At 39.4% G+C, this 25,825-nt stretch overlaps 1 protein-coding gene across 1 annotated transcript in view; it reads left to right on the top strand.

Annotated features, from left to right (window-relative positions):
• The first annotated feature begins 6,228 nt into the window (after positions 1 to 6,228).
• Positions 6,229 to 25,825, top strand: part of insra (insulin receptor a) — a 51,124-nt gene continuing 31,527 nt past the window's right edge. Inside the window, exons 1-2 of the mRNA XM_046407668.1 lie at positions 6,229 to 7,467; positions 17,099 to 17,647. Coding sequence (XP_046263624.1) covers positions 7,362 to 7,467; positions 17,099 to 17,647 — 655 coding nt within the window. The 5' untranslated portion in view covers positions 6,229 to 7,361. The remainder of the gene's footprint in view (positions 7,468 to 17,098; positions 17,648 to 25,825) is intronic.

Consider the following 25,825-nt stretch of genomic DNA (forward strand, 5'->3'; position numbering starts at 1 on the left):
CCATTCGCAGTCCACAGCACTGTTACTATAAATGAAAGTGTCCATTAACCTCAGAGGAGCAGTGCATCCATCAAACTCTGCCTCAAAACTTAAGGTATTGTCTTTGCCAACACCGTAAATGTCAGGAGGAAGAAATTTTTCTTTAGAGCCACGCACCTCGAGGTCCTGCAGACGCACTGGGAAGGGGAAGTGGGCCCAGTGGTGGACGTCCCACGTGTCCCTGACAAACGGCAGCATCTTTTCCTGTGGTGGAGAAGTGTAGCGCACTGGCGTCTAGGAAGAGCCCTGGGATGAATCATGTGTGAACCTCATTGTTCTTCCAGTCAAACAGGTCTGTGTGAACCTGGCTTTGTCACTAACCTCTGCCACAATGCCTGCATTCCCATGTTCTATATGCAGACGTGTGGCTGACGATTAACTCACGGATAGGTGTGGGCCTCCAGGCTGTTTCACACACAAGGTCCCAGCATCTCTGGATACAAACCTTTCTTTCTTACGTGGCCATATATATATAGATACTGAACAGTATGTTCATACTAACACGGCGAGTCAGTCTTATCATTCTGAACCCTAATCCTGTTGCTTTTGTTGTCACAGTCAAACAAGGGCAGCTCCTACATAACTATATGTTGGAATCAGGTAAAGGTCACATGTTGTTGTTTATGCTGCACCTTAAGGTGTGTCAGAAAATGCAGCTTCAGGCATTTATGTAAGAGCAGAGTTTATGCTGTGAGCTGATCATTTCAAGCAGATTTATGTCATTACTGTGAGAGATGCGGCATAAACTAATCCCCCTGTGCTGTATGTGACAGTTAAAATAGCACAGCATTTGAGTTAGAGGCAATTTATCACAAATCTCATCTGTTTTGTATTGCTTCCCACCATTTTTACAGTGTACCACAGTGTGTTGAAAACCGCTTTTAATTCCCTGTGAGCCTCATCACGGCCTTTTAGCTGGCTTTTAGCTGCCCCCGTGTTATATTTGAAACCTCAGGGTTACACCTGTGTTAAAAGATGTTTTAAAAGCTCAAATCTTCCTGTGGAGATCAGAGCTCACAAGAAATGATTTTCTCAAAACTCTTTCTTCAATGTCTTTCTCCACTTGAACCCACAAAGAATTAAAACCTAAATTAGCAGCTCAACTGAGGGGTTTTTTTTAGCTTCATTTCAACAACAGCTGAAAAAAAACCCACAGCAGCGGATAAAATCGGCCACTGGCTTCTGTGGAAACTTGAGCATCCAGCAGCTGAAAACAGATTATTTTTCCACACAAAGTTCCAAGAAGAGACCCAAGAACTGTGGCCAAATCAAAACAAATATTAAAATAATTTCATTGTTTTTATTATTTGAATTCATATTTACCATTTAAAACATTTTATAATTATAACTTTTCTTTTTTTCTTTACTGTGTTATGTTTTTGTTGTCATGCCTGATTCTTTCTCGTTGTTGCTGCCCTGCAAAGCACTAAAGCGCTAAATCAGCTGCCAAACAGTAACCTTTTTGATGCCTGTGCCAAATACATAGTCCTTCCCAGAACATCCACATTTGCTTATTGTTTGTCTTCCGGGTCTTATTTCCCAGCAACGTGGCTTGTGAAAGCAACACTTTTTGATATCCGACATGTAAATATTGGAAGCTGAGGCTTCCTCAAAGGCATCGCAAAGGAGGAGTTCCTGCTCCAAGCAACATCACCACACAACAAATGACTTTGACAGGAAACCACATGGTAGAGAATTATTCAAGGTTTCAACTCTTACTGACATGATTTTCAAGCTTATAAAATTACTGGAAAACCATGGCTGTTGGAATAAATGTAAAACAATAACCTCCACCTAATTCCCCTCCATGGATTAATAAAGTTATCTTATCTTATGATTTAAAGTATTCTGTTTGTTGCAAGCTTTGGCTCTTTAACTGCAAATTGCATGATTTTGATATTTTGTAATGTTTTTTAGATGTTTTAGTTGTGTTTGCCCTACTTTCAATGGCAGACACTGGTTTCCATTGATTTTTGTGTTGTATTGAAATCTGCTGAAAGACTGTTGACGCTTGTTTGAGTTCGGCAACCTGCTGAACGTCAATTCGGTAATTGTTGTCAGAGTTACAGTATTAATGAATTGTATTGCAGTTTTAGTGTAGTGTTTTCAAAACTCTTGTCTTATGGTAGGAGAAACCACTGTAGAGAGCTACACCACCACCATTCTCCACCTTCCACTGGAACCAGGCTAATAGAGACCATGTTGTGCACAGCATTCTGGGACTGTTCCACCATAACAGTCTGACACGACCCCCACAGAGGTCAGGATTAGGAGGTTGTCAGGGTTAGGAGTCACAGCTCAAAAAAACAACCTTGTTTTAGTCCCCGGGAACAGGCTGTAAGCATTCACATCATGTGTTTATGAGTCATTTGTTTTTTTTTTTGTTCATCTGAGCCTCAATAACACATCAATAGTTCTGAGCTGTAATGACCTTAATCTGGTCAAAACAGCACAGTAGGGTACGTACTCTGCTTCTGCTGCACCAGCTGAAACTGAATATTAGACATAACACGAGCTGTACTGAAGAGCCATTTAAATTCTGCATTTTAGTGATTCAAGATTAAGACGATTTATGACATTTTAAAATGGCTGAGAAGTTAATGGATTTTCACGTCTGATTGTTTCAAACATCTAGAGATTTAAAAAATGATGTTTCTAAGGAGGCATAAATGTTATAAACAGTGGAACATAAAACATGTTCCCCTTATTGAAAACACTTCTGATGTTTTGTTGATTTTGTTGTTGTTGTTGTTTTTATCATATTCTGGATATTTTACTCAATTTCATTTAATTCTTTTGCTTAAATGTTTTGTTGTTCCCCTGTAAAGTAACTGTGTTTCACTGTTTTGAAATGTGTTATGAATCGGGTTTATTATTATTATTATTTGTATCATTATTGTTATTTTATGATAATGCATCTCTAGATCTTGCTTGCTCACAAACGTACACAAAAAGCAGTACAAATGTTTTTTTGTGAATACACTTCTACAGAATATCCATTACAAGCACCAAAAAGCTGAAGAAAACAGACCAAAACCTGAACTTCTCACTACTGATATTTGGTGTGAGGGTTAAAAACAAAACAGTTTATGTAAAAACAGTGTGGAGCTCTTGAATGAGAAGTGGGACATGTTTTTTATCCAGTCACTCACTGGGCTTTAATCTCATTAAGACACCTCTCGCCTACAGAGAACACACTCAGTGTGGGATTATGTGTAAGATTTCACCGCGATGCAATTTAGCTGCTGCTTCCTGTATAATGCAAGATGTTCCTGCATTGTCCAATCGGCTCAGTGGCTAATTACTCTTCTGCTGTTGGTAGCCTTTTTCTCCCTCTTGTTGCCATATAAGTGACGCTTGTTGAAAGGGGAAGACGAGCATCACCTCTTGACCCTGCCGTTCCAGTTTTCCTCCCACCATTTCAGACGTGTTGTTGCGAACACGTGACAGGCTGTGAGTCTTCCTCTTGTGCTAAATAACTCTGATTACTAAGCGCTGATTTTACTAATGAGCTTCTCCCCCGTTCCATGTTACTCTTAAGTGGTCACGTCCCATTGAATCAATGGCTGCATCAACAGAGGAAAGTATCTGGTGTTCATTCACACCCACCTGAACCTGCTTTACAGACAAATCTCAGCCGGAAGATATTTCACAATGAAGTGATGATTAAAAGTGTGCCCACTGCCCCGGATTTTTATTTGTTTTTTGAAGGATTCCAGTAAAATCTATTTAAGTAAAATAAACAACAGGACATGATTATCTTGCACCAAACATACTGCTGCTTTAGCGGAGGATGTAAACAGGTACTGAATTAGCAGTGGTGATGGAGGTGGCATTGTGGCACAATTACAGCTCACACAAACATGCCGGGAAGGACAATCTCAGATATTTTCAGCCTTTGAAATCTCAGTTGTGAACACAGTGTGAAATACGCTTCGGTTTTGTTTCCCCCATTGGTCTCTATGAGTGTGAGAACATTACAGGATCAAAGTTCTGTTTTTAAACAATGGTTGAATCATACCAGGATTTTCCTTCCTTGTCTTTTCCCCTCAGCTTAAAATAACAGAAGCTCTTTTTTTTCTTTTTTCATTTTAAATACAGAAAGACTAAATCCGAGCACATACGGTCGGGAAAATTGGGGATCAGTTTAAGGTTGGGTCCTTGCAAAGCCTTCCTCAAAAAGTAAACATTCCCAAATTAAACTGAAAGAAAGATAACAGGGGCGAACAGTTTATGAACAAATAACAAAAAAGTTAGATGTTTCTCATAAGTTTTCCCCTTAATTATCTTCTTACATATGAGGACGTGACAAAGCTTGTATTACAGTGTTTCACAATGGCCTGGACTTGACTTCATCATCATCATCATCATCATCAAAGGCCTTAAAAGGAACCTTAAATCACACGTACAGTTTTCTCACGGAATCTAAGTGCCTGTAATTGCGCTAAATCAACTCAACATGTGTTTGCAGTCTTACAGTCTTTTGCTTCAACCAAATTAGGTGAGCAGCAGATGAACATAATTTCACCTCCACATTAAAAGTCAGCAGAGAACCTGTATGGTGCTTTCTAAGTCAGTGCTGTCGGTACTGAAGGATCTGCTCATGTGCTTCTTCCTTTTGTAAACTGTTTACAGTATTTGTTGGACAAATTCAAATATATGTTATTTTTTTCTATTCTTGGTTGCTGTATTTTTGGTTAATATTTGATTTCAACTATCAGTGAACTTGTTGTTTTTATGTATTTATGTTTTATGCCTGTGCAGAATGAAAAAATATCAATTGATGCAATTAAATACAATCAAAATCGACATTTTTGCCTTGTTTTATGTTGTTAAAATAATCATGTAACTATTCTGTCATGATGTCAGGGTTTTTTTTTTTAACTGAAGACCTGCAGGCTGAAGGAGGTGTGGAGGGGTGGAGTTGGCAAAATATCTGGCAACCCCTTTCTACACAAACAGCTGCGTGTTTTCTACATCCAAAAGGTGGGAAAAAATGAGAAACTCCACCACTACTTCAATAACGCTACTAATTTATATCTTTACTGTAATATTTGTACTTCTCAGCAATCCTGTGTTTAAAGCTTGTGCTCGTAACCATAACCAGTTGTGAGTAATGGCTTCTACATTCATGTCTGTTCAGGAACATTATAAGACATTGGCTGAGGTTCGCTATACAAACATGAAGCTTTCTGAAATTATTGCTTCAAAATTTATGTGATCTAATTCTGAATCAGATGTTTACTTTTCTACACGCATGGTCTTGTCTCTTTTCCAACATTTGTTACTGTCAGGGGAGGAGCACAGCCAGCAATATGCAAGCCAGTAACAGTAATGGTTTATGAGTCATTACATTTATGTTCAAACAGCCTGTTTCATTTGAATTAAGTTAAACTGAGGCTGAGCAAACACAGTTCATTTTGAAAAAAGATGAGAAAATATCCCTTTTAACTTTAATAAGTACTTTTCTCCTGAAACTAAGATAGCTTTCATTGTCCTTCTTCTTTCTACCAAATATTTTCTACATTTATCAGTTAATCAATAATCTCCACTTTTGTGTGGAAAATAACAAGACTGATTGATTATCAAAGTATTTGCAGATCAATTATTTTGTCAATTATTGATATTCTGTAATTGATATACTGGCTCATTTACACTCAGTGGAAAGTAATTTAATTTATCATTAATGCATGATAGATTCAGATTAATGACAGAAAATATAAATAACAAATAAATGATGGCATTATTATAGCAGTAAGACCTTATTGATCCCCTGCAATATATTAAGTAATATATATAAATAAAAGAAAACTCTTTACATTTATAAATACATTAAAATTAGCTCCACATTTACCATCTGCAACATTTCAGTGATGCATACATTAATGTGGTAATAATCATAATCCAATAATACGAGTACCTGTATTTTTGGTTAATATATCTTGATGCGAATACTTTTGCAGTTTTACTTCAGTAAGCATGACTTTGTATTGCTATGACAGAGTATTTCTTAGCTGTGGTACACCGCTAGTTTTACTGGAGTAAAAGAAAAAACGAGTATTTCTTCCACGACTGCTTCACGCTACTCGTTACTTTTTAACGCGTTACCAGCTGACAGTCGGATCAGTTTGTTGTGTAATCCAATAAGCTCCAGTCCGTATTTCCCCTGAAGCCCATCTGGCTCACTGGCAGCGTTTGTTTACTGGCGGAGAGGCTGGGAAGAAGGGGAGCCTACAGGACCTGGGAGACTGTACAATCTACCTCTGTGTGTGGAAGAAGAAGAGGAAAAAATAAAGTCGAAAACTTTTATCTTTCATTCAGATATACGCTTAAGTTTGAGAGCAGTCAGCTGCGCGGAGCATATAAACTTTGTTGTTATTATTATTGTTATTATTTCAAAACAACAAAAAGGAGAGCGGAGTGCAGCGCTGCTGAGCCACGACGAAGTCTGTCTGTCAGCCCTTGTTGAGAGAGTGGAGGTCGCACTGAAATCTCTGCACGGACTGAAGAGGAGTTGTCGCTCTGGAGCAAGCCCCAGCTGCCCGACATTTAAAAAAATCACTTTATTTCTCAAGCAAAATAAGTGAACTGTTATGTTTGGCGCTGGCTGGAGGACTTGAGGAGATTTTTTTTTTTTTTTTTTGAAATAGAAAGACACGTACGCCACGCATGCCACAACCATCGAGTCAGCAGCAAACGGCTCCAAAATTCCTTTAAATTAAATCAAAGGTCGCTTTTACTGATTTGTTCATGCATGCAGCTTATCTTGTTGTATAAAGGATATGCAGTGCAGCTGTGTGGGAATGTCGTGAGACTTCTTACAGTTAAAATTAATTGAGAAGGTCGCTGAAAAGGAGCGCAAACTTCACTTGTGGCCTGGACTGGAGTGGTGGGGCCAGGTTAGGCAGCTAGCTAGCTAAATTGCCGTTGCTAAGGTGCTAGCCTAACGTTAGCTTCTGCTCGGCCAGCAAATCTGGTTTTGCTCCTTTTTTTCCCCCGACAGGGACAAACTCGGCTGGGCCATTTTAACCGAACGGGGTAGTTAGAAACACAAAAAGCACTCATGTCCCGTGCTGGTGTTTGTTAACGGCGCTTGTCTATGAGGTGGCTAACTTTAGCAGCAGTAGCAACGTTAGCTTGTGTTTGACTGAACACGTTGGACTCGTTCCTCCGCCCATCTTCCGGGATGTCTTTTATTTATTTTTGTTTACCTGTTGGCCCACGCCGCAAAACAAAACCAGTTTCCTGAAGGTATTTCCCCTCCAGTTTGAACTGTCCTCCTCGCCAAGGATTATTTTATATTTGACTCGGAACAGTGCTGGATGGTGTCTTACCCACAGTCAGTTATGTGGCTCCGGACTTTGTGTTTGGGTTTTGCTTTGACCGCTTTCTGCTTAGTGATGAGCTGTCACCGAGCAAAAGGAGAAAGTAAGTAACACATTTTGCTTTTCCTACTAAGTGTTAGTATGTTTATGTATATATCATGTGTGCATTTGTCTGTATAATTGTCTGAGTAAGTGGCTGGTTGCTGCGTACCGCTGCTGTGTAACGCTAACCTGTTAAGAAAACAGCGTTACAAATTATGTCGTGTACGAGGGATCCAGAGATGATAAACTACACATAGAGACTCAAATCTGATTAAAAATTGTCCAAGTCTGTCAAATATTGCGCAATTTTCTATCTGTTGCAGGTGAGGGGATTAAGTTCAAAATCTAAAAATCATTACCCATTCATTGATTGCGTGGGGAAACGGGGCAAATGAATAATTTTACTTGTTTTATGTTTTGGAGATCCTTAGACAATAGTAAACATTTAGGACCCAAACAGTGTGATTCAGTTATGGTTGACTATACATTTTAATTTATATGTACATTATAAACTATAAATCAAAATTTGAAAAGTTTGACTTATTGAGAAATACTGTAATCAATGCAGTGATCATAGCAAACACCCTGTAAGTCGCTGCTGTGCTGTTGCCATCCAGATTTTTGACTTGTTTTGTTAGTAATAGTGATTTGGTGAAGGAAGTCAGGCTGTAACAGTGGTTTTATAGACAGCCACTGCAACGAAGGGACAAAGGTTAACACTTATCGGTTGTGTGATTCTGCAGGAACTGTAAACAAAATGTTTTGTCCCAAATGAGTAAGTAGACTGAGGATTTAGAAGATTAAATTGGCTGTTGTTGCAGGACGGAAATCCTTGGCTTGTTGCTGTGGTCAGTGCAGGAAAGTAACAGATAGACCCCCTTTTCAGCTTCTGACAATCCCTTCTTATTCACCAGCCAACAAGCCCAGGTGATAAGAATGAATGAACACATTTGCAATCTCCCAGAAATATTTTCGCATTTCTCCATCACCACAATGACTGCACACATTGTTGTACTCTGTTGGAATCTGTTACTTTAAGTAAAATATTAGTTAAACTTTTGAAGATATGTATTGCAGACCTCTGGGACTATTTGAGCTTTAAATAATGGTACAGTTAATGTGCATTTTCAAGATGACAAGATCATTTGACAAGATGATTTCAAGATTTCACAAAATATCTCTAAAATAGATGCCAAAAAGAAATAGCAGTTGTTGTGTGGTTGTCATGTATACAAAAGATTTTTTACAACTGACAATCTGAATAATAATCTTTAATAACAGATCTTCCAACAGAGATTACATGTCCAAATGAATTAGCTTTGGTACCTAATTAACAAATATCGTGGGATTTTACAGCAGCTTGTATTGTCTACTAAGTTGCTTGAAGATATTAATGTGTTTGTTTATTTTTTTTATTATTTTCTGGTCTTTTAAAAAAAGAAGATGCTTCAAGGTTTTGTTTGTTACAATAATCTTAAGCCCATGAAGTAACACACAGGCTGCTCCTCCGTTCAGCAAGATGTTTGTCCACAGTATGTCTTAGCCCCAAGCAGCTTTAAAACTCATGCTACTGCAGTATATGGCAGGAGTTTGATTTAGGAAAGGCGCAGACTCTCAACTTTCATCACATTTTAGCGAGGGGTGAATGGAGCGATGTCATCAAACCAGTTTGAGCAAGAATTTTAAGACATAATTCAAAAGCATGTTGTGTAATTGCACACACACACGCACACACTTCTCAAAGACTTGAGATTGAACCACAGAAGTGAAGAGTTGAACCTGGGCCTCACACTGGCCGATTTCATAAGTTGGACTGACCGGCGTCGAAGTCAGGAAATCTTCAGAGCTACTTGTTGGTAACTTTCCAGCTCAGCTCGATTGGAAAATAAATCCCTTAATAACGAAAGCTTATATTTGGTGGCATAGTGAATTGATTTAATTTATTAAACATCATCTGGCATTTGAAAATCTGAGTGCCAATTTGTCCATGTAGCTGAAAATGCATCGTGTTATATGTTGCATATTTCACACTTTCAGTTAGCCCCAGTTTGGGCCTCTTAGAACATTACATTGGAGTCACAGAGCTAAGCACCCGTTCTTCGGGGAAATAAATGACCCTGTGATTTATAAAAAAAAAAACTCAGCTGCTCGTTTAACAGTGCTTACTGCTGTTCTCAAGGTATATCCCAGATCCTCAGACTCCTCAGTCTGCATGAAAGAATCTTCTGACCGCTGCACAATAAAAATGATTTCAAATCCGTATCTGAAGTTGAGCCACTGTTTCCTAACATACATGTTAGCTGGTGTGAAAAGATATTTGACTGTGCCACTATTCCCTCAGGCTATTTTAGATTTGATTGCTCAAGCTCTGGCACTTTAAGGGGTCAGAATGTTGTATGCATATATGAAGACTTTATTATTTGTATGTTGTGTTGAATATTGTCCTTTTGCACCATAAGCCAAAGTCCTATAATTAGACTGTAATTCTAAAGTTAACTAACTTATGTAGTTAGTTATATTGATGTTACATTGTATTATGTTCTATTTTCATATACAAAATAAGAAATTTATATTTGACTCATACAAAACACTGGGAAGAACAACCGGGAAGGAATGTCATTTCTGACTGCCTTGGAAGTAAATAGTTATTACATGGTAATTAAGTTAAGGATTTTTCTGTGTGTGTTTGTGTGTGTAGCACACAGAATATTTTTCATCCACATGGTTAAATGTGCCTTTGAGGATTCTGTCGCTACCTTCAGAACAGGGGTATGTTGTTGAATGTCCTTCTGTTTGTTAAAACAGAACACCGTTAGTTATTTTTTATTAATTCACAGAATGGATGCATCACCCTGTTTAATATGTGAAATTGAATTTATGACTCACCAGCCAAGGGGACTGGTAGAAAAAAATCCCCCAGCCAAGCATCTTTTTCACCAGCTAAAATAATAAATTGCCTTTTTGCCTTTGAGGGATGCCTGATATATATATCTATATATATATAGATATAGATATACATAACATCTAGATTGTCTATGCAGCCCATCCATGGCTTGAAGTTTAGTCTTAGCTGCCAAAGTTCACATTTAAACTACACACTGGCATAATTTTTAGTGAAATGTCTTGTCTTTGAAGTCGAAAGTTTCTTCATAAAAAATGAAAAGCCTCCAATTCTAATGTTATGTTAATATATAAGCTAAGGTAAGATGGGCCTTTATTGGTCCCACAGTGGGGAAATTCTCAGAGGCACGAAATGCTTCCAGCTTGTTTCACCTCAGCTTATGTGCTGAGGTCTCAGCTGGTCTGGTTGTCAGACTGCAGTGCATTGTTGTGCCATGATAATACATCACTTTGTCACAAATGTCAAACAGCTGGGGCTCACCATGGAGCCACACAACCCTGCAGCCTGTTACTGAGCACCAGTCTGGTCAGAGCAGGTCTTGTAAAGGGAGGGCGGGGGGTAATCAGCGACGTGGCGCCCTTGATTTATGCCTCCCGACATGGAGAGCAATTGTAAGGTGATGAAACCGTCAAGCACTTGACCACCTCTCCAGAAACACAAAAACACTCCACACCAACTGCCACAGCTGTCTCACATGGCAAAGTTGTGGGTTTTTTGACATGTGTACAATAGAATGGTTTTTGAACTTGACACTCCTAACAATGGCTGTCTAATCCTGGTTGACAGGTCCACGTCTGGAAATTATGTACAGCTTGAAAATGGAGTGAATCTGGCACTTTGACCGCACATGCGTCTGACAGGGAAGCCTTGTTGTGTCACATATTTACCTTTGACATCGTGACCTGGTTAGAAGGAAGTGTGCTTGTTATTGTGCTCGCACACTTTAGAGGAAATAATTACCCCGCTGCCAGTTTTGGCAGACAGAATAAGTTTGTAAGAGGGTGCATCTGGTGGGCTACTGAATCGCCAAATGATCTTTGGTCCACGGCCAAAATACACGTCAGACAATCTCAAGAGGGAACTTTGTGGTTTTATAGACTCTCTTTTACTCCATTTCACTCTATTTAAAGATCGAATTACTTTGCTTGCACTTTACCCCATGGACTGAGGTCTATTGCCATTGTGGCGCACTTGTCGTGTCATACGTACCAAACGCTGGCACATTTGATCACTTGCTGTAACTCCAGCCCTGCTCAGAACACATTCACAGGAGCGCCTGTCCTGTCGAGGATGACTCGAGCAATTTCGCAAGAAGGTTGTGTCTCTGTAGAGTTGTAGTCGTGTCACTTTCCAACTGCTGAAACATCTAATTCCGTGCAGCTGAAGAGGTGACATACCTCTTTTAATTAACTGTAATTGCAGCTCAGAGCCTCGCAAAGTTAAGTGATTGCACGCTGTTTATTAAACATCGCCTCGTGCTGAAACAGTTTTGAGAATTTAAGCTTGTTTGTCTTTGGTGTCACATTAAGAACGGGAGCATGTTTTGTATCAAATATATTTTTTTTCACCAATTCAGGAGAGCGAATGGAGACAAAAATTATTTATAGTTGGTTTCTGTGCTTACGGTATGCCTTTAGACTGATGGATGATTAGGTTTTACAACCGCTCTGTGAGTGAATTACATCACATGTCAGTTTGGACACAGTAAACGTGTCTCTCGGTGACCTCGGCATTCTGTGGTTAGGTTTAGCCTAGGTTGGAAAACAACAGAACAGCGAAACCTTGAAAAGGGAAGTGTTGCAATCGGAGTGTTTGTGCTCCTGCATGCTTACTGAGGCCTCAGTTCTCTCCGAGTGATAATATATATATATGCCGTCGGCCTGACAAGCTGTTGCCCCCCACAACTTCCATCCACCTTCTACACAGGATCAGTGTCTGTTGCAGATTGCAGCTTTGTAGTGAAAGGATTGTGGGGTTGTATGCTGCGACACTGAGCACGCAGTGCACACAACGTAGAGCTGACTTTCTTTAGTTTGGTATGTACAGTATTTGTGTTCAAACTTCACATATATTGTTCAGTACATTTTGATTTAAATATAAGACCATCTTGAGACCAAGATGCAGTTTACTTTAGGCATTCACTATATTATGAGGACATGTTGCTTTTGCACTTACTAATTATGTGGTCATCTTTGCAAGTTTTCTGCCTCAGTGTACAGAATTGTGACATGGACATTGCGCAAGTACGGTCACCGAAGTCAGCTGTCGGATATCAACAAATTCACATTTCCTTTGTGATCAAGCTGTATTGATTTAATTTTTATCTGGCTTACTTTGACTGTGGTCCGATCACAGTCTGAACCGATCACTTTCAGATGCGATCAGTGGATCTGAACACATTCTTGTAATTTGCAGTAATGCATAACTAATGATTATTTGCATCGTTGTAATCATTGTATCATTCACCTTGTTTTGTGTGGCTGCCCAGTTAGTGTTGCTGGTAAATGTACTCAATTGATGTAATAAAATAAAGCAATAAAACAGTTACTGGGCATCAAACTTTTGTTATGTAGCTGGCATCAAATTGGGCTCAACATTCACACAGTTTCTCTTGACCGTCCCCCAGTATCGCAGCATAAGTCCACCACATGGCGTGAATGGCCACATTAGTCGAGCAACATGCTAATGCCAAAATCAACAGGCTAACCTACAAAATAAATAGCCACATAAAACATGACAAAGCTTACAGAGTCCAAGTTTGAAGTTGTAGATAGAGGGTATTCAGTCTTCAGCACGTCTCTTTCCTCACAGGCAGTATTTGTTTGATAATATAGTAGATCGAAAAAATAACTGTAAATTAAAAGTTTTAGGACAGTTTTTCTATCTTGGCTTCAAATTCAACCAGCAGTGCAGAACATTTATTTCCGTCTTCTGTCAGTAATAAAACAAACACTGACAACACACTTACGGTGTCATAATCCACATTGGTGTAGCCTTTAGCCCATGGGTGTAGCGAAGGAGTTGGCAGTAGCTGTGGCCTACAGGCTCCATTGTTCTCAGAGCTGCGGTAGCCTGTTGAATGGCAAATTGAAACTAAATCGTTTTAGTTATTTTCCTTTACACAGACTGGTGCAAAAACACATTTGCCAGTCATTATCTTAACTGCATATCATTCCAGAGATTAAATAAATCTAAATTAATACCATTTTAACTTTTAAGTCAAGCACTTAAGTGAAAATGCTGGTTTCCCAGTTCAGGTAAAGGGTTGCTATTACAAACAGTTACCAAAGTAATCAGTGCATCACAGCAGTCCTTTTGAATTTGAGGTGCAGTGTTTTTATGATCAGGGTGACAAATGTGGCCTGTTATTATTACTGTCAATATCATAACAGCAGTGATGTGGAAATTTGATAACCATATGATTGAATTATATATTGAAATATTATCAAGCATTTGACATGCTATTTTGGCTAAATTACTCAAGTAAAAAAACAAATGCAATAATTGATATATTAGTCATTAGATTAATCAACTTATCAAAAAAAAATCATTAAATTAATAAAAACTAATTGTTAGTTGCTATAGACTGCTTTATGACTGCCCAGAGCCACGCAGTGCGAGGTTTGGGTTTCCTCCCTTTCAATGCCGCTGCTTATACGTAGTGAGGCATCTGCTGATTTTAGTTATAATGTTAGCTTCTTTGATAACCCTGCACAGTCATTGTCCAGTGTGAAGTATTTCGGAGGAGAGGAGTTCTCGAGAAGGGCGCAAGCAGCGACGCTGGAGGCCGAGCTGTCAGCACTGTTTGAATGGGCAGTGCACTAGTGACTCCGATCAGTCTTGTCTTGCTCATAGTGGGTGATGCACTGAGAGCTGGAACTGGTCTAGTCTCTACAGTAACTTTTGTGACGTCTCTCTTCCCTAACAATACAGAAAGCATTTAAATGCTCGGATGCATCTGGTTTGTTTCACCCAAGTTATGTCATGTCGTAATGGCCTTTCACTTCACAGGAGTTTCAGTGCTCTACTCTAAAACAGCAAAAGAGTATTAACAGTATTTTTTTTTTTTTTTAAAGGTTCCTACTTCTGCCAAAGTTTTGCTTCTAAACTAAGTGTTCACACATGGAGAAGTCAGCTTACTTTGCTGCCTCTCTAATATTTCTCACTTGCGCACTAGAGCTGCCATGTTCCAGTTTCCAATGTGAGCCACTATCGGTGTGGCTAGAGTGTATTAGATTCTCAGTTGGGAATGCGGTGCTAAAAATACTGGCCTGGCTGAAAGTGTACACTGATAGGAGCTTGGACTCGCCGCCCTGTGATTCTTCGCCATCTTCGTGGGTTCACTCAGTTCTCTGTTGGCTGACTTAGCTGCACCTCCAGAGCCACTGTCTCAAGGATTCAAGGAGCTTTATTGTTATTTCACACATGTAGAAACATGAGGTGGAACGAAATTAGTTTCCCTGGTCCCGGTATAAGCCCAATAACCAAACAACAACATACCTAATGCTATAAATATGAAACAACACTATATAAATATATAAAACAATCAGAATAAAAGATATAAACAATATAAACAGTGATATATATATATATATATATATATATATATATATATATATATATATATATATATATATATATATATATATATATATATATATATAAACAGTCTCCTTGCATTGTACACAGCCAGCGTATTTGTCCATTAAACTCTTTTGTTGCTGCATTTCCCACAGACTCCTCCGGCAATTATTGTCACTTTGATAGGAAATGTTAGATTTGGAGGTGGATGTGTTAAAATTATAGGCTTGAGGCATGCCGTTCATGCTTACAATTCAGCTATACTCCCAAGGCCACAAAGAAAACTGCAGATCTAAATGCAGTTGAAAAAGGGAAGCGTACATTTAAACATGCCAGACAGCTTTTAATAGCTTGCTGTTAAAACCCATGTTTGGACATCTTGTGTGTACTTTAAACATGCCTCAAAGTTGTACACTGAACTTCAGATAATTGCTGCGGAGTGAGCATGCTGGTTAAGGTTATGGGGTGAAAAGCTTGTTGTCTGAACACTCGGTAATTGGACACTGTGTGTGTGTGTGTGCGCCCGCGCTGGTTGTCTTGTACTGTTATGCAACAGAAGGTGTAAAATGAGCTCCTGCCATAAAGAGGTGCACGCCTAGCTGTTATACAGCTTCCCCACATGGCTGACCAGTTGGGCTGATGTGCCCAGCTCAGTGGTGGGTCGGTTGGTAAACAAATACAGTCCTCTCACCAGGCAGCACACCTCCAGCTGCACCCATGACTTGTGAACTGTAAAATTGGGCCTGGAATGTCCCACATTGCACTTCCAGAGAAGAACATCTTTATGACAGTCAGTGTTATGTCACATAAAGCAAATGTGCCAATTTGCCAATCCCAAAGAGAGAGTTGAGGAAATCCTTATTATTATCTGCTCTCACTGCTGTCATTTGCGCTACTCCGCCATTTGCACAATATCACAGTACTGTTTAGATCTCTTTATTCTGATTGTTTTTTGGGTTTTTTTGTATATTTATATAGTGTTGTTTATATTTATTTGCATTAGGTATTTTGTTAGGTAATTGGGCTTATACCGGGACCGGGGAAACTAATTTCGTTCCACCTCGTGTTTCTACGTGTGTGAAATGACAATAAAGCTCCTTGAATCCTTGAATCCTTGAATCTCTCTCCATGCAGACCTCCCCGAGTCCCAGGGTTGCAGTTGAAATTCATCCAGGGCTGGAGCAATTAGTTCAGCTAATTGATTGAAAAAACAAAACAAAATAAAACAAACAAAAAAAAACATTCAGATGTTTCAATAATTAATTAATAATTAAAGTATTTTCCTCAAGTGAAAAGGCCAAAAATCAGCTTCATTTTGATTAGCTGCAGTTCTGTTTTATATCATTCTAAATGGGATATTGAAATGTTGTCAGTTGTTTGAACAAAACAAGTAATTAGAAGACATCATCATTATTTGATAGAAGAAATGATTAATTAATAAACATAACTGACAGATAAATAATATTTGGTTGCAGCCGTACACTAAGTTCTTGTTTTGTGTCATTGTGATATAGAATTTAAAATAACTGAGACAATAGAAATGTAACCCGTCTGCGTAGTTAAGGAATTTCTCATCAAATGGGATCGTGTGTCTGGGTGAACACCAACACAGCCACAAATCTACTACTGGTGCAATATGTGGTCATTAGGGCTGCAGTTCCCCTCTCAGACAAATATTTTTGCTGCATTAGCTAATGTTTTTTATGGTCTTGAGTTACAGAAGCAACTCCACAAATCAACTCAGCGTAACCAAGGATGAGCACAGCCCCACTCCGATGACAGCAGTCCATATTTGACAGTGGCTCACAGCCAGATATGTGGTTGCTAAACAAAATGTCAGTGAGGATGTTCTGGTCTTCATCAAAGCCAGAGACATAACCACATTTTTTCAGGAAGATATTCCCTCTAATTACCAAGAGAGCTATTTTTTTCCTCCTTGAGACTGTGTCCGACTTCTTCAACCCTGTTTTTTTTTTTTTCAGTTTACAGAGCAGACGTCTTGCCTAATGCACCAGTCACGTTCAGCAGTTGTAAACTGTCTGAGAGTCAAAACATTTCCTATTCACAATACAGTGCTGTTCAGTTACCCAGAAGACCCTACTGTGCATCTCATTTTTGCGAAAGCTTTGTTTTTCACTCGTGGTTGTGTGTTTATATATGAAGTATCTAGTTTTTAAAGAAGTTGTGTCTTTCCTTTTTGTTTTTTCAGTTTGTCCAAGCAAGGACATCCGCAACAATGTGACCAACCTGCAGACACTTGAGAACTGCACTGTGATCGAAGGCCACCTGAAGATCTTACTCATGTTCAGGACCAAGCCCGAGGATTTCAGAGGCCTCAGTTTCCCCAAGCTGATAGTGGTCACTGACTACCTATTGCTCTTCAGAGTTTATGGCCTGGAGAGCCTCAGCGACCTCTTCCCCAACCTAACCGTGATAAGAGGTCACAATCTGTTCTTCAACTACGCCCTAGTGATGTTTGAGATGCTCCAGCTGCGAGAGATTGGCCTCCATAGCTTGATGAACATCACCCGAGGAGCCGTGAGAATTGAGAAAAACCCAGATCTCTGCTATCTCTCCACTCTGGACTGGTCCAAAATCTTGGACTCAGTGGAGGACAACTACATCATGGCTAACAAGAACGACAGAGAGTGTGGAGACGTGTGTCCAGGGGCAGCCATCGGAAAGACCACCTGCCAGACGACCACCATCAACGGACACTTCAGTGAGCGCTGCTGGACTCAGAACCACTGTCAAAGAAGTAAGCAGTTTTTTTGTTATACTCTTCAAACTTTCATCAATGATTCTGTACGGTAGCGCCTGCAAACAAATAGCAATACTACATAGCCAGGACGAGGATCCAGAACATTTGTTCTTCATATCACAGATCTGGATGATTGTCACAGGGAAACTGAACATTTCAGCATTCATAAAATTCAGTATGGACCAGTAGCACCAGTCCAGTTGGGGTTTATGAAAGTTTATGAAAATCCTGTTCTTTTGTATCCTTTGTTACTCTACTATTGTCTGACAATTTGTTATTGTTTTTTTTTTTAAATTTGTAAGAAGATCACAGTCCATTTGGCAACTTTGTTTTTTCAAAAGTCTTGCTACCACAAATTTTATGAATGGAGAGACTGAAATGTTTGGAATCCCTTCAACAGCCAATAGTCTTTGATCAGAACTAAACACCACTTCAAAGATGTGTGAAACACATAATATCCCATGTTATGTTTTTCTTCACACTAAGTCTGACATAATCGTAATGGCATCTCAGTGCTTTGAGCCTACCCCAGCTGACAATGGGCGAGAGGCAGGGTGCACCCTGCACTGGTCCCCAGTCAGTCAAAGACAGACAGTCACACACTCACATCTAGGGGCAATGTAGAGTAGCCAATTAGCCTAATGTGCATGTTTCTGGGATTGTGGGAGGAAGCCGGAGTACTTAAAAACCCACACAGGTGCAGGGAGAACATGCAAACTCTGCATAAAAGGGTCCAGATCCTGGTTCGAACCCAGAACCCTCTTGCTGTGTGGCGACGGTGCTGAACAGTGCACCGTGCTGCCAGGTTACGTAATTATAATATAAAATTCTAAATATAAAAAGTAAGATATAAAACCCCTGAAATTCACCATATTAAGATAAATGTTCTGTCAATCAAGGTAAATCCAAGGTCACGCACCAGCTTTTGGCAGAGCTTTCAACCACATCTCTCACTCTTAATCAGTAGATGGAGCTTGTTCCGTTTTGTCCCGTATTTGTCACAGTTTGGTTTCTGCATTATGTTGCAGTACTGAAAAGTTATCACATTTACATACATTTGCACTACACTTGCTTCAGATGAAAATCTCAAGCAAACACTTATGATTAGATTCATTCTTTGTAATTCTCCATTTCATTATTGTCACGAAGTGTAATAATGTAGCAGCTCCTTGCTTGGTTCTTCACTGCTACTTTCCATCAGCATGGGATTATTTCCCATCCCCTTTGCATTTGCTACACACCCACTCATTCTAATATTTACACAATTTGACTTTTCATTTGGACCACATTAAAACATCCTTGTGTGCTTTTATTTGGACCACATAAAAGCACACAAGGGTGGTTGTTTAAAACAGAACTAGTTCTTTGTTCAGATTAAATGATGAATTGCACCCGAAAAGTTATTTTGTAAGTATTGTCAGAGCTGTGTCATTTGCTCAGGTTTAGTTATGTGGCAGCGCAGCTTCAGCTGCACTCTGATGTGACACAACACCACAAGTTAGTCTTTGAATGAATGTTTGCTCTCAGTAGACTGCAGTGTTGTCAGCGCTCATGTTGTGTGAAGGAGGTTAAGAAGATGTTCAACACCACGGCACATTTTTCATTGTGCCTTTAAGCACAGCTCCTCTGTGTCCTGGCCTTTACTGTAAAATGACAAGCCCACCCATTTCACACTGCCAAAGAGTTCAAATTCAAGTGCTGGGAAGAATTTTGCGCTTGGGTGCTGTCTGAACACCTTGGCTTGCACCATCACGCAACACTACGTACATTTGTTAACCAGCTCTTTTGAAGGAGTTTATCACACGTCCGCTTTTTCGAGCTCTTATTAATGTCTTTTGGTGCAGCATGTAGATTCTATTAAGATGAATGAGATCCATTATTATGCTCTTCATTCTGCTTGCCACTGAAGAGAGTTTTTATAGGTTGTTTTCTATTGATTCTGTGCTTGAGGCCTTGCTTAGACTCATCACAGGGACGTTGACAGACGTGGTGAAAGTCCACGCAGAAGCATTTTATAAAGACTGTCACAACAGAGACGATTTTCTAATTGTGTGTAATGTCAATGAATCAAGGCCTGGCGAGGACTAGCATTTGCTGATTTCTAGTCATGTGTCTGCATTCAGCAGGGGCAGGGCCTGAGGTCTTGTGGTCTGGGCCCTGTGGTTTCTTGCCTACTTTCACCAGGGTTTTCCCTACCATTATAGCACTTAGTCGCCCCCCCCTTTCTCCAAACCAGCACCTCCTCTCTCTACAAGCAGTACCTCCAAGCAGTGAATCCACTCCAACACAGCAGCATAGGGAGGACAGAGGACAGGAAGAGGGACTCCTACTTGACAGATGTCTGTGTTCTTCATTCTTCTTAAACTTACATAAGCTGATGTCAGAATATGATTTACTTTATTGTACTGATCTTTTCAGATATTATTGAGCATATATTTGCTGTTGCTGCTTTAGAAACAGTATTTAATTATATTTCAAATATAAAACAATGGGAATCCTGTACTGAATTTAGTCTTTAAAAAAAAATCTGAAAAAAACCCAGTTCTCTAGTAAAGAAAAAGTTTATTGATAAGGAACTGAACCAATAAGAATGTGGATTAGATAACGATAAGGTTTTAAAGATAGCTGTCCTGACGGCGGGTTAGTGGCTTCAGTCTGACTTTAGGAGGATGAGCAAATTGCATTTCAAATAACCCCACTGTAAGACTTGTTTATGCAAAGTTCTTGTGATTATTAATTTTTTTTGTGGGGACCTGGGGGTTTAGATTTAAGGTTAGGATTTCTTCAGAACATTGCACTTAATTCATCAGCGAGCCTATTTATTTCACTTTCTTTCTTGGTAATGACTGAATGCAATGTGAAAAACATGTTTTTTTTTTACTAAGTATTGTGATCATTGAATAGAGTAAAATAACGCGAAAATGCATAACTTTAAGTTGGTTTTCTGGACGAGGGTTTTCAACCAGAGCACCTAAGCCCTGCAGAAACTAAGGGGGAAAACCCTGCTTTCACTGAAGCATGAAAAGATCCATTAAGTCCCAGCTAAACTCACAGGACAGAGTGCAAGGCATTCTTTGTCCTCTTCAGTTGTACCATATTACTGCTTTTTATAGACCTGCTGCAGTTCTTACTTTTCCCAAACTTGTAGCACTCTTTATGTTCTGCTGGTCTCAGGTCTGCTTTTGTCTTGACACAAGAACCTGCATGTATAAATAAACATAGATGCTTCATCTCATACCAGCAGAGGCATTTTAGAGATAAAAGCAAACCAAACTTTCTCCTTTCTTTATGCAAAATAGGTTTGAAATGGAGAATAAAATGTTACTGTGTTCCAAAAAATGTCTTTTTGCTGTCTTACTATAAAAGAAGAACTGAAAAATGGTGATATTGTTGTGTTTAAAACCTTTGAAATACAAAGTGTATGGAGTGGTAAAGTGTTTTAAGTGCCAGAGGTGACGGCAGGTCACACACGCACACACAAACACACGCTAGGTCATCTGTACACCAACAGAAAACAAAGCTGCAGGACCACGAGGCTTGGCTTTGCTCTCATGTTTGGAGTCACAACCCATTTCCCTTCCCTGCTTCAATAACAACAGTCATTTGAGCTTCTCCTAGAGCAGCCGCTGCTTATTTCCCCCTTCTTTTTACGCCAAACTGGGTGTGTCTGTTCAGCAAAGTGGCAAAACAAGGTTGCAGGAGATGGCCTTTATCAAAGCTGATTAGATTTGGCTACAGGCACACGCAAACACACACCATGTCAACAGCTGTACTGGTGGCAAATACAAGACATCATTCATGAAAGCATCATTCTCATCTTAGAGATGAATGTTTTTTTTTAAAAAAATTGTCCAAATTGGAGTCAGATTTATGTTTGATATGTTATGGAAAAGCTTACCTAATAGTGCGTAAACACTTGCATATTATTCTGCATTTTAGATTAATGCTTTGTTACATATAATTACAGTATAGTATTTGCATTCAGTTTTTTGAGCACTTAAACCACTGATCAACATTGAAGTCAAGTGATCGAAGTATGACTTTTGCCATCATCACCAGATGTGTCAGTACATTAATGTGAAGTAAATGTAAATTGTGACTGCTTATCCATTAATCATCTTCCCAGCTGGACCAGACATGACCTGATGTATCTCATCAGTGTAGTCACTATTTAAACAAATGTCCTCTCTTACATAATACAAAGGCTGTGTTGTGTGATGTAGCGCCACTGCTTGATCTCCCTGACGCTTAACAAACCTTATGTTTAATAAAAATATAAATGTGAAAACAAGGCGGAGCACATAAACATTAAACATTTCAGGACAATCTTGTGGTAAATGCGTCTTCTCTAGTTTATTGTTCTTAATGATTGTACTTGGCCTGTAATTTCTCTGTCAGTTTAGTTGTGAGAGTCAGCATGAAGTAATTTTGGGCAACAGTCCATGTCCGTGATATCTGTGAGGAAGGTCTACGTGCATTATGTCATGACGTCTAACTACGCTGTTCACCCTGTGTTTGGTGTTCATGTTGGGCTTGGAGTATATCAGGGCTTTAAATGTTATTACAAAATATATGAAAGATTATCTTAAAAAATATCAGTGGCTATTATCAATAGTTGTGAATCTAATTCTGTCTCACTAATTCTGTTTTCAGTATCTCACACCAACTTTAAAAAATGGCTGCACAATAAAATAGCGTTTTATTTCCTTTTAAAAATTGAATTGACATTATGAGCTCATGTAAAAAGAAGTATTACTGTTGAGTCTATTTACTTGTAATGAATTACTATTTCTTGCCAACACTCATGTGAAGATAATGGGCATTTGATTATGTTTTGGTAATGGCTGTTATGTGGCACAGCTTTGTAGGGTGTCAGCTTAGGCTGCGTCCTGAAAGGAGCTGGCAGCTGAAAATGTTGGCTGTGACTCAATAAGAAATCAGGGGCTTCCCGTCGGGAAATTATTTTTTTCCTCTGTTGAACTGCAATGACAGATTGTCCATCTGTTGATCTTTTTTTTTATGTTGTGCTTTTTTTTTTCTTTGAATTATTTTTTGGGCATTTTATGTCGTCATTGGAGAGTTGACAGGAAATGGGTTGACATGCAACAGTGGAGCCTGGCCAGATGAAAAAAAAAAATTCAGGCATTCAAGGGTGTCTAATCTTGCACATCTAACAGTTTCTGAAATAAGAAGTAGATTCTGAGTCATATCAGTCCACATTTTGGGAATGTGGCGTCTCTTACGATTTTACAGTAATTGTACAGATTGGTCCTGGATTGAGGAGCATTTCAGGTGATGGAGGTGATAGATGAAACAAACCATTTGAATCACTTTAACTGAAACCAGTTAAACTTAAATTCTAAAGTAATGTCAGCTATAAAATATTTTGTATCTGATTGTGGACTGTTAAAGCCAAAATTGTTACAACAGTGAATTGAACGTGCAGGAGGCTTATTAAAACTTTTAGTGGAGATTCAGTCAAAACCTTCAGATGTGTAGATCTATATTCTGCATTATTATAAGATATTTTTTTTTATTTTAGTAATTAAATAACCATTGCAACAGATTTGAAGTGTTTTCTGTTGCAGGCCTTTCACCAGCCCAGAGAGATATTTAAAAGAGCACATGTTTCCCTGGTGGCCAGTATTTTACACACAATATTAAACGTGATCTTAATTATCTTCTCTCTCATGGAGATGAGACATCCACCTCCTCAGCTGCTGTGCCAGCTTTAATCAGCTTTGGATTTGCAAGACCTGTTACATATTTAATAAGCTCCCATAAGGTGGAGAGCAGCTCTTAGTAGATGCCTCAGCCTGTGATTGGTTTGGCGCTTTCCACTCTGGTAGCATGTCAGCCTCTGTGGCCTGAGCAGAGGGAGTCTGCTGTCGGTTTCCTAGTCCATAGTGTCGCAATCGACAGTACTGCTATGAATCACCTTTAAGTCAGGTCTGATGAGCTCCCGGAGCTTTTTTGACATGGATGTTCCAAATTTAATCTTGGCTCACATCACGTCTATCCGTCCACCAATCACAAGATGGTTTTGGAAATTTGTCAGGGTCGATCTGTGTGTAACAGCAACGCAGACACGGGTTATAAATCACACACAGGACATAACCTCTGTGTGTGTGTGTGTGTGTTTGTGTACGCAGGCAGAGTGGATGGCTATTGTTTAGTCTTGCTGCTAGGAGACAGGAGAGTAACACTGTGGTGTAATCATGGATATGAACACATCAGTCATTCACTCACGCAGTATCTGAAGGAAAAGCCAGGTCACTGGTCACTATAGAGGTGAGGATGGGAGAGTGGTTTTGGGGTATGGGTCCTGCCTCACCGTTGACCCTCAGCTCTCCTCTCTGCCGACCTTGTTGCAGCTCCCACACGCAACAGTCAACGGTGGCGCCACGATCCTTTTCCACTCCAAACAATGGCAGTCGTAGAAGTTCGCAGAGCGCACTTCCCAATTGTTTCCTGTCTTTGTTGGTCTGCTTCCTCTCTGAGGTTATGAATGGACACAGGGGCCTGGGGTGTCTCCTCAGTAGCGGTGGACACTTTTATGAGACCAAAATACTGATGGGTGACCCGTGGAGGTCAGCTAGGCAGGAAAGAGAACAAACTTAGCTGCTAGTAAAGCTGTCTGTGGGGAAATAGGAAGATATTGTTGTTAAGCTTTATTATTTTGAGATGGAAGTGACCCCTGGTGTGGCAAAACCTGAAGGAGCTGTGGCTTTATTATATTGTCTTGAATTGTCTTCATTTTTAGCACTGAAAACCTACTGTGGTGTAAGGACACTGCTTTTTGATGTCTCTTGGACATGTTCAGAGGTGGTCCTGATGTATTCATTGCATGTAGCAGGGCCTTAAAAACTTGAACTGTGTTTGAAAGCCAGGCCAGCCTTGTCCTCCCTCCATCCCATGAATCATTTCTCCTGTTTCTATTTTTATCATGGCCCCCATTCATTGGGTAAACTCTATATAATATTAAACCTTAAAGCTTGAGTCTGTAGCTTTCTCCTCTACTGCAGCGAGAAGCAAATGAAGTTATTTTCAAACTAAAACAGAGGTGACAGAAAATTGAAGCTTGTGCTTTTTAAAGATGTTACAAACTTGCTGAGCTTTAACAGTCATGAAATGAATGAAAATGTCCTCAATTCACCAGAGAGGTAAGATGTATTTTACCTGCCATTGCAATGTGCAAAATATATTTGCTGTCACCACTCCTCAATATGGAATGCTGTGATTTTATAAGAGGCCTGCAGCAGCTATTCAGAGATCTCTCAAAGTGTGAGACCAAATGTCATCCAAATACAGTATATACTGTACATGCGCATATGGCCAGCAAGCTTACAAGGTGAGAGCCACAGATTTTCTTGTGGATTAGTGGATTACCTGTCCAAGAAAAACATTACAACCCCAGACACATGTTTGAATTCCTTTCCCTTCCTTGTTTCCACTGTGCAAAAGGTCCTAAACCAATATTCAGCTTGTCTGTGAGCTTTTTGTTCCTTTACTTACCTCACATAAATGGCTCTTACTTTTCACGTTTGGTGCAGAAAACTACAAGCAAGTAAAGCCCAGGAAAACCTGTGTTTCACTTTTCAGGTTCACATTGTGCTTCACAGTGTAAAAAAAAAAAAAAAGTCTAAAAAACATTTGAATAAACGTTTAACACAAAGACTAGCATGCACTGTTAAAGATTAAGAACAAATCATGACAAGGAAGCATTGACAAAAAGGTCTTGAGACGAAAATTGAAACACTCAACAGAGTTGCATCGAAGCCAAAGAAAATAAAGCTGCTGTGCTGAAGCTGATGTTTGTTTTACTTGGCTGTAGCTAAATTTGAAATCCACCTCAGCTTTGACTGTTACCCACTAGGTGTGTGATTGAGTAGATTACAGTGCACGAAACAACAAATGGCAGAGAAGTACTTGATTTGACCTTTTGCATCGGAACCTTTATAACTCAATTAGTAAACTTGCTTGTATAAATTCTGGTTTGTTTGACCTGAATTCTGTTGCAGAATGTTGGTTTGTAATCGGCCATGAAAAGAAAACAAGGAATCACGTATGATCAGACAGACAAATCCGTCATAAACCCCCCCACCCCTTTTTTTCCCCTCAGTCTCCTCTTTTTGTGCTATCATATGCAGAGTGCTATTCTACTACCTGTAATCC

The sequence above is a fragment of the Scatophagus argus genome, chromosome 13, assembly GCF_020382885.2.
Source record: "Scatophagus argus isolate fScaArg1 chromosome 13, fScaArg1.pri, whole genome shotgun sequence".
NCBI lineage: Eukaryota > Metazoa > Chordata > Actinopteri > Scatophagidae > Scatophagus > Scatophagus argus.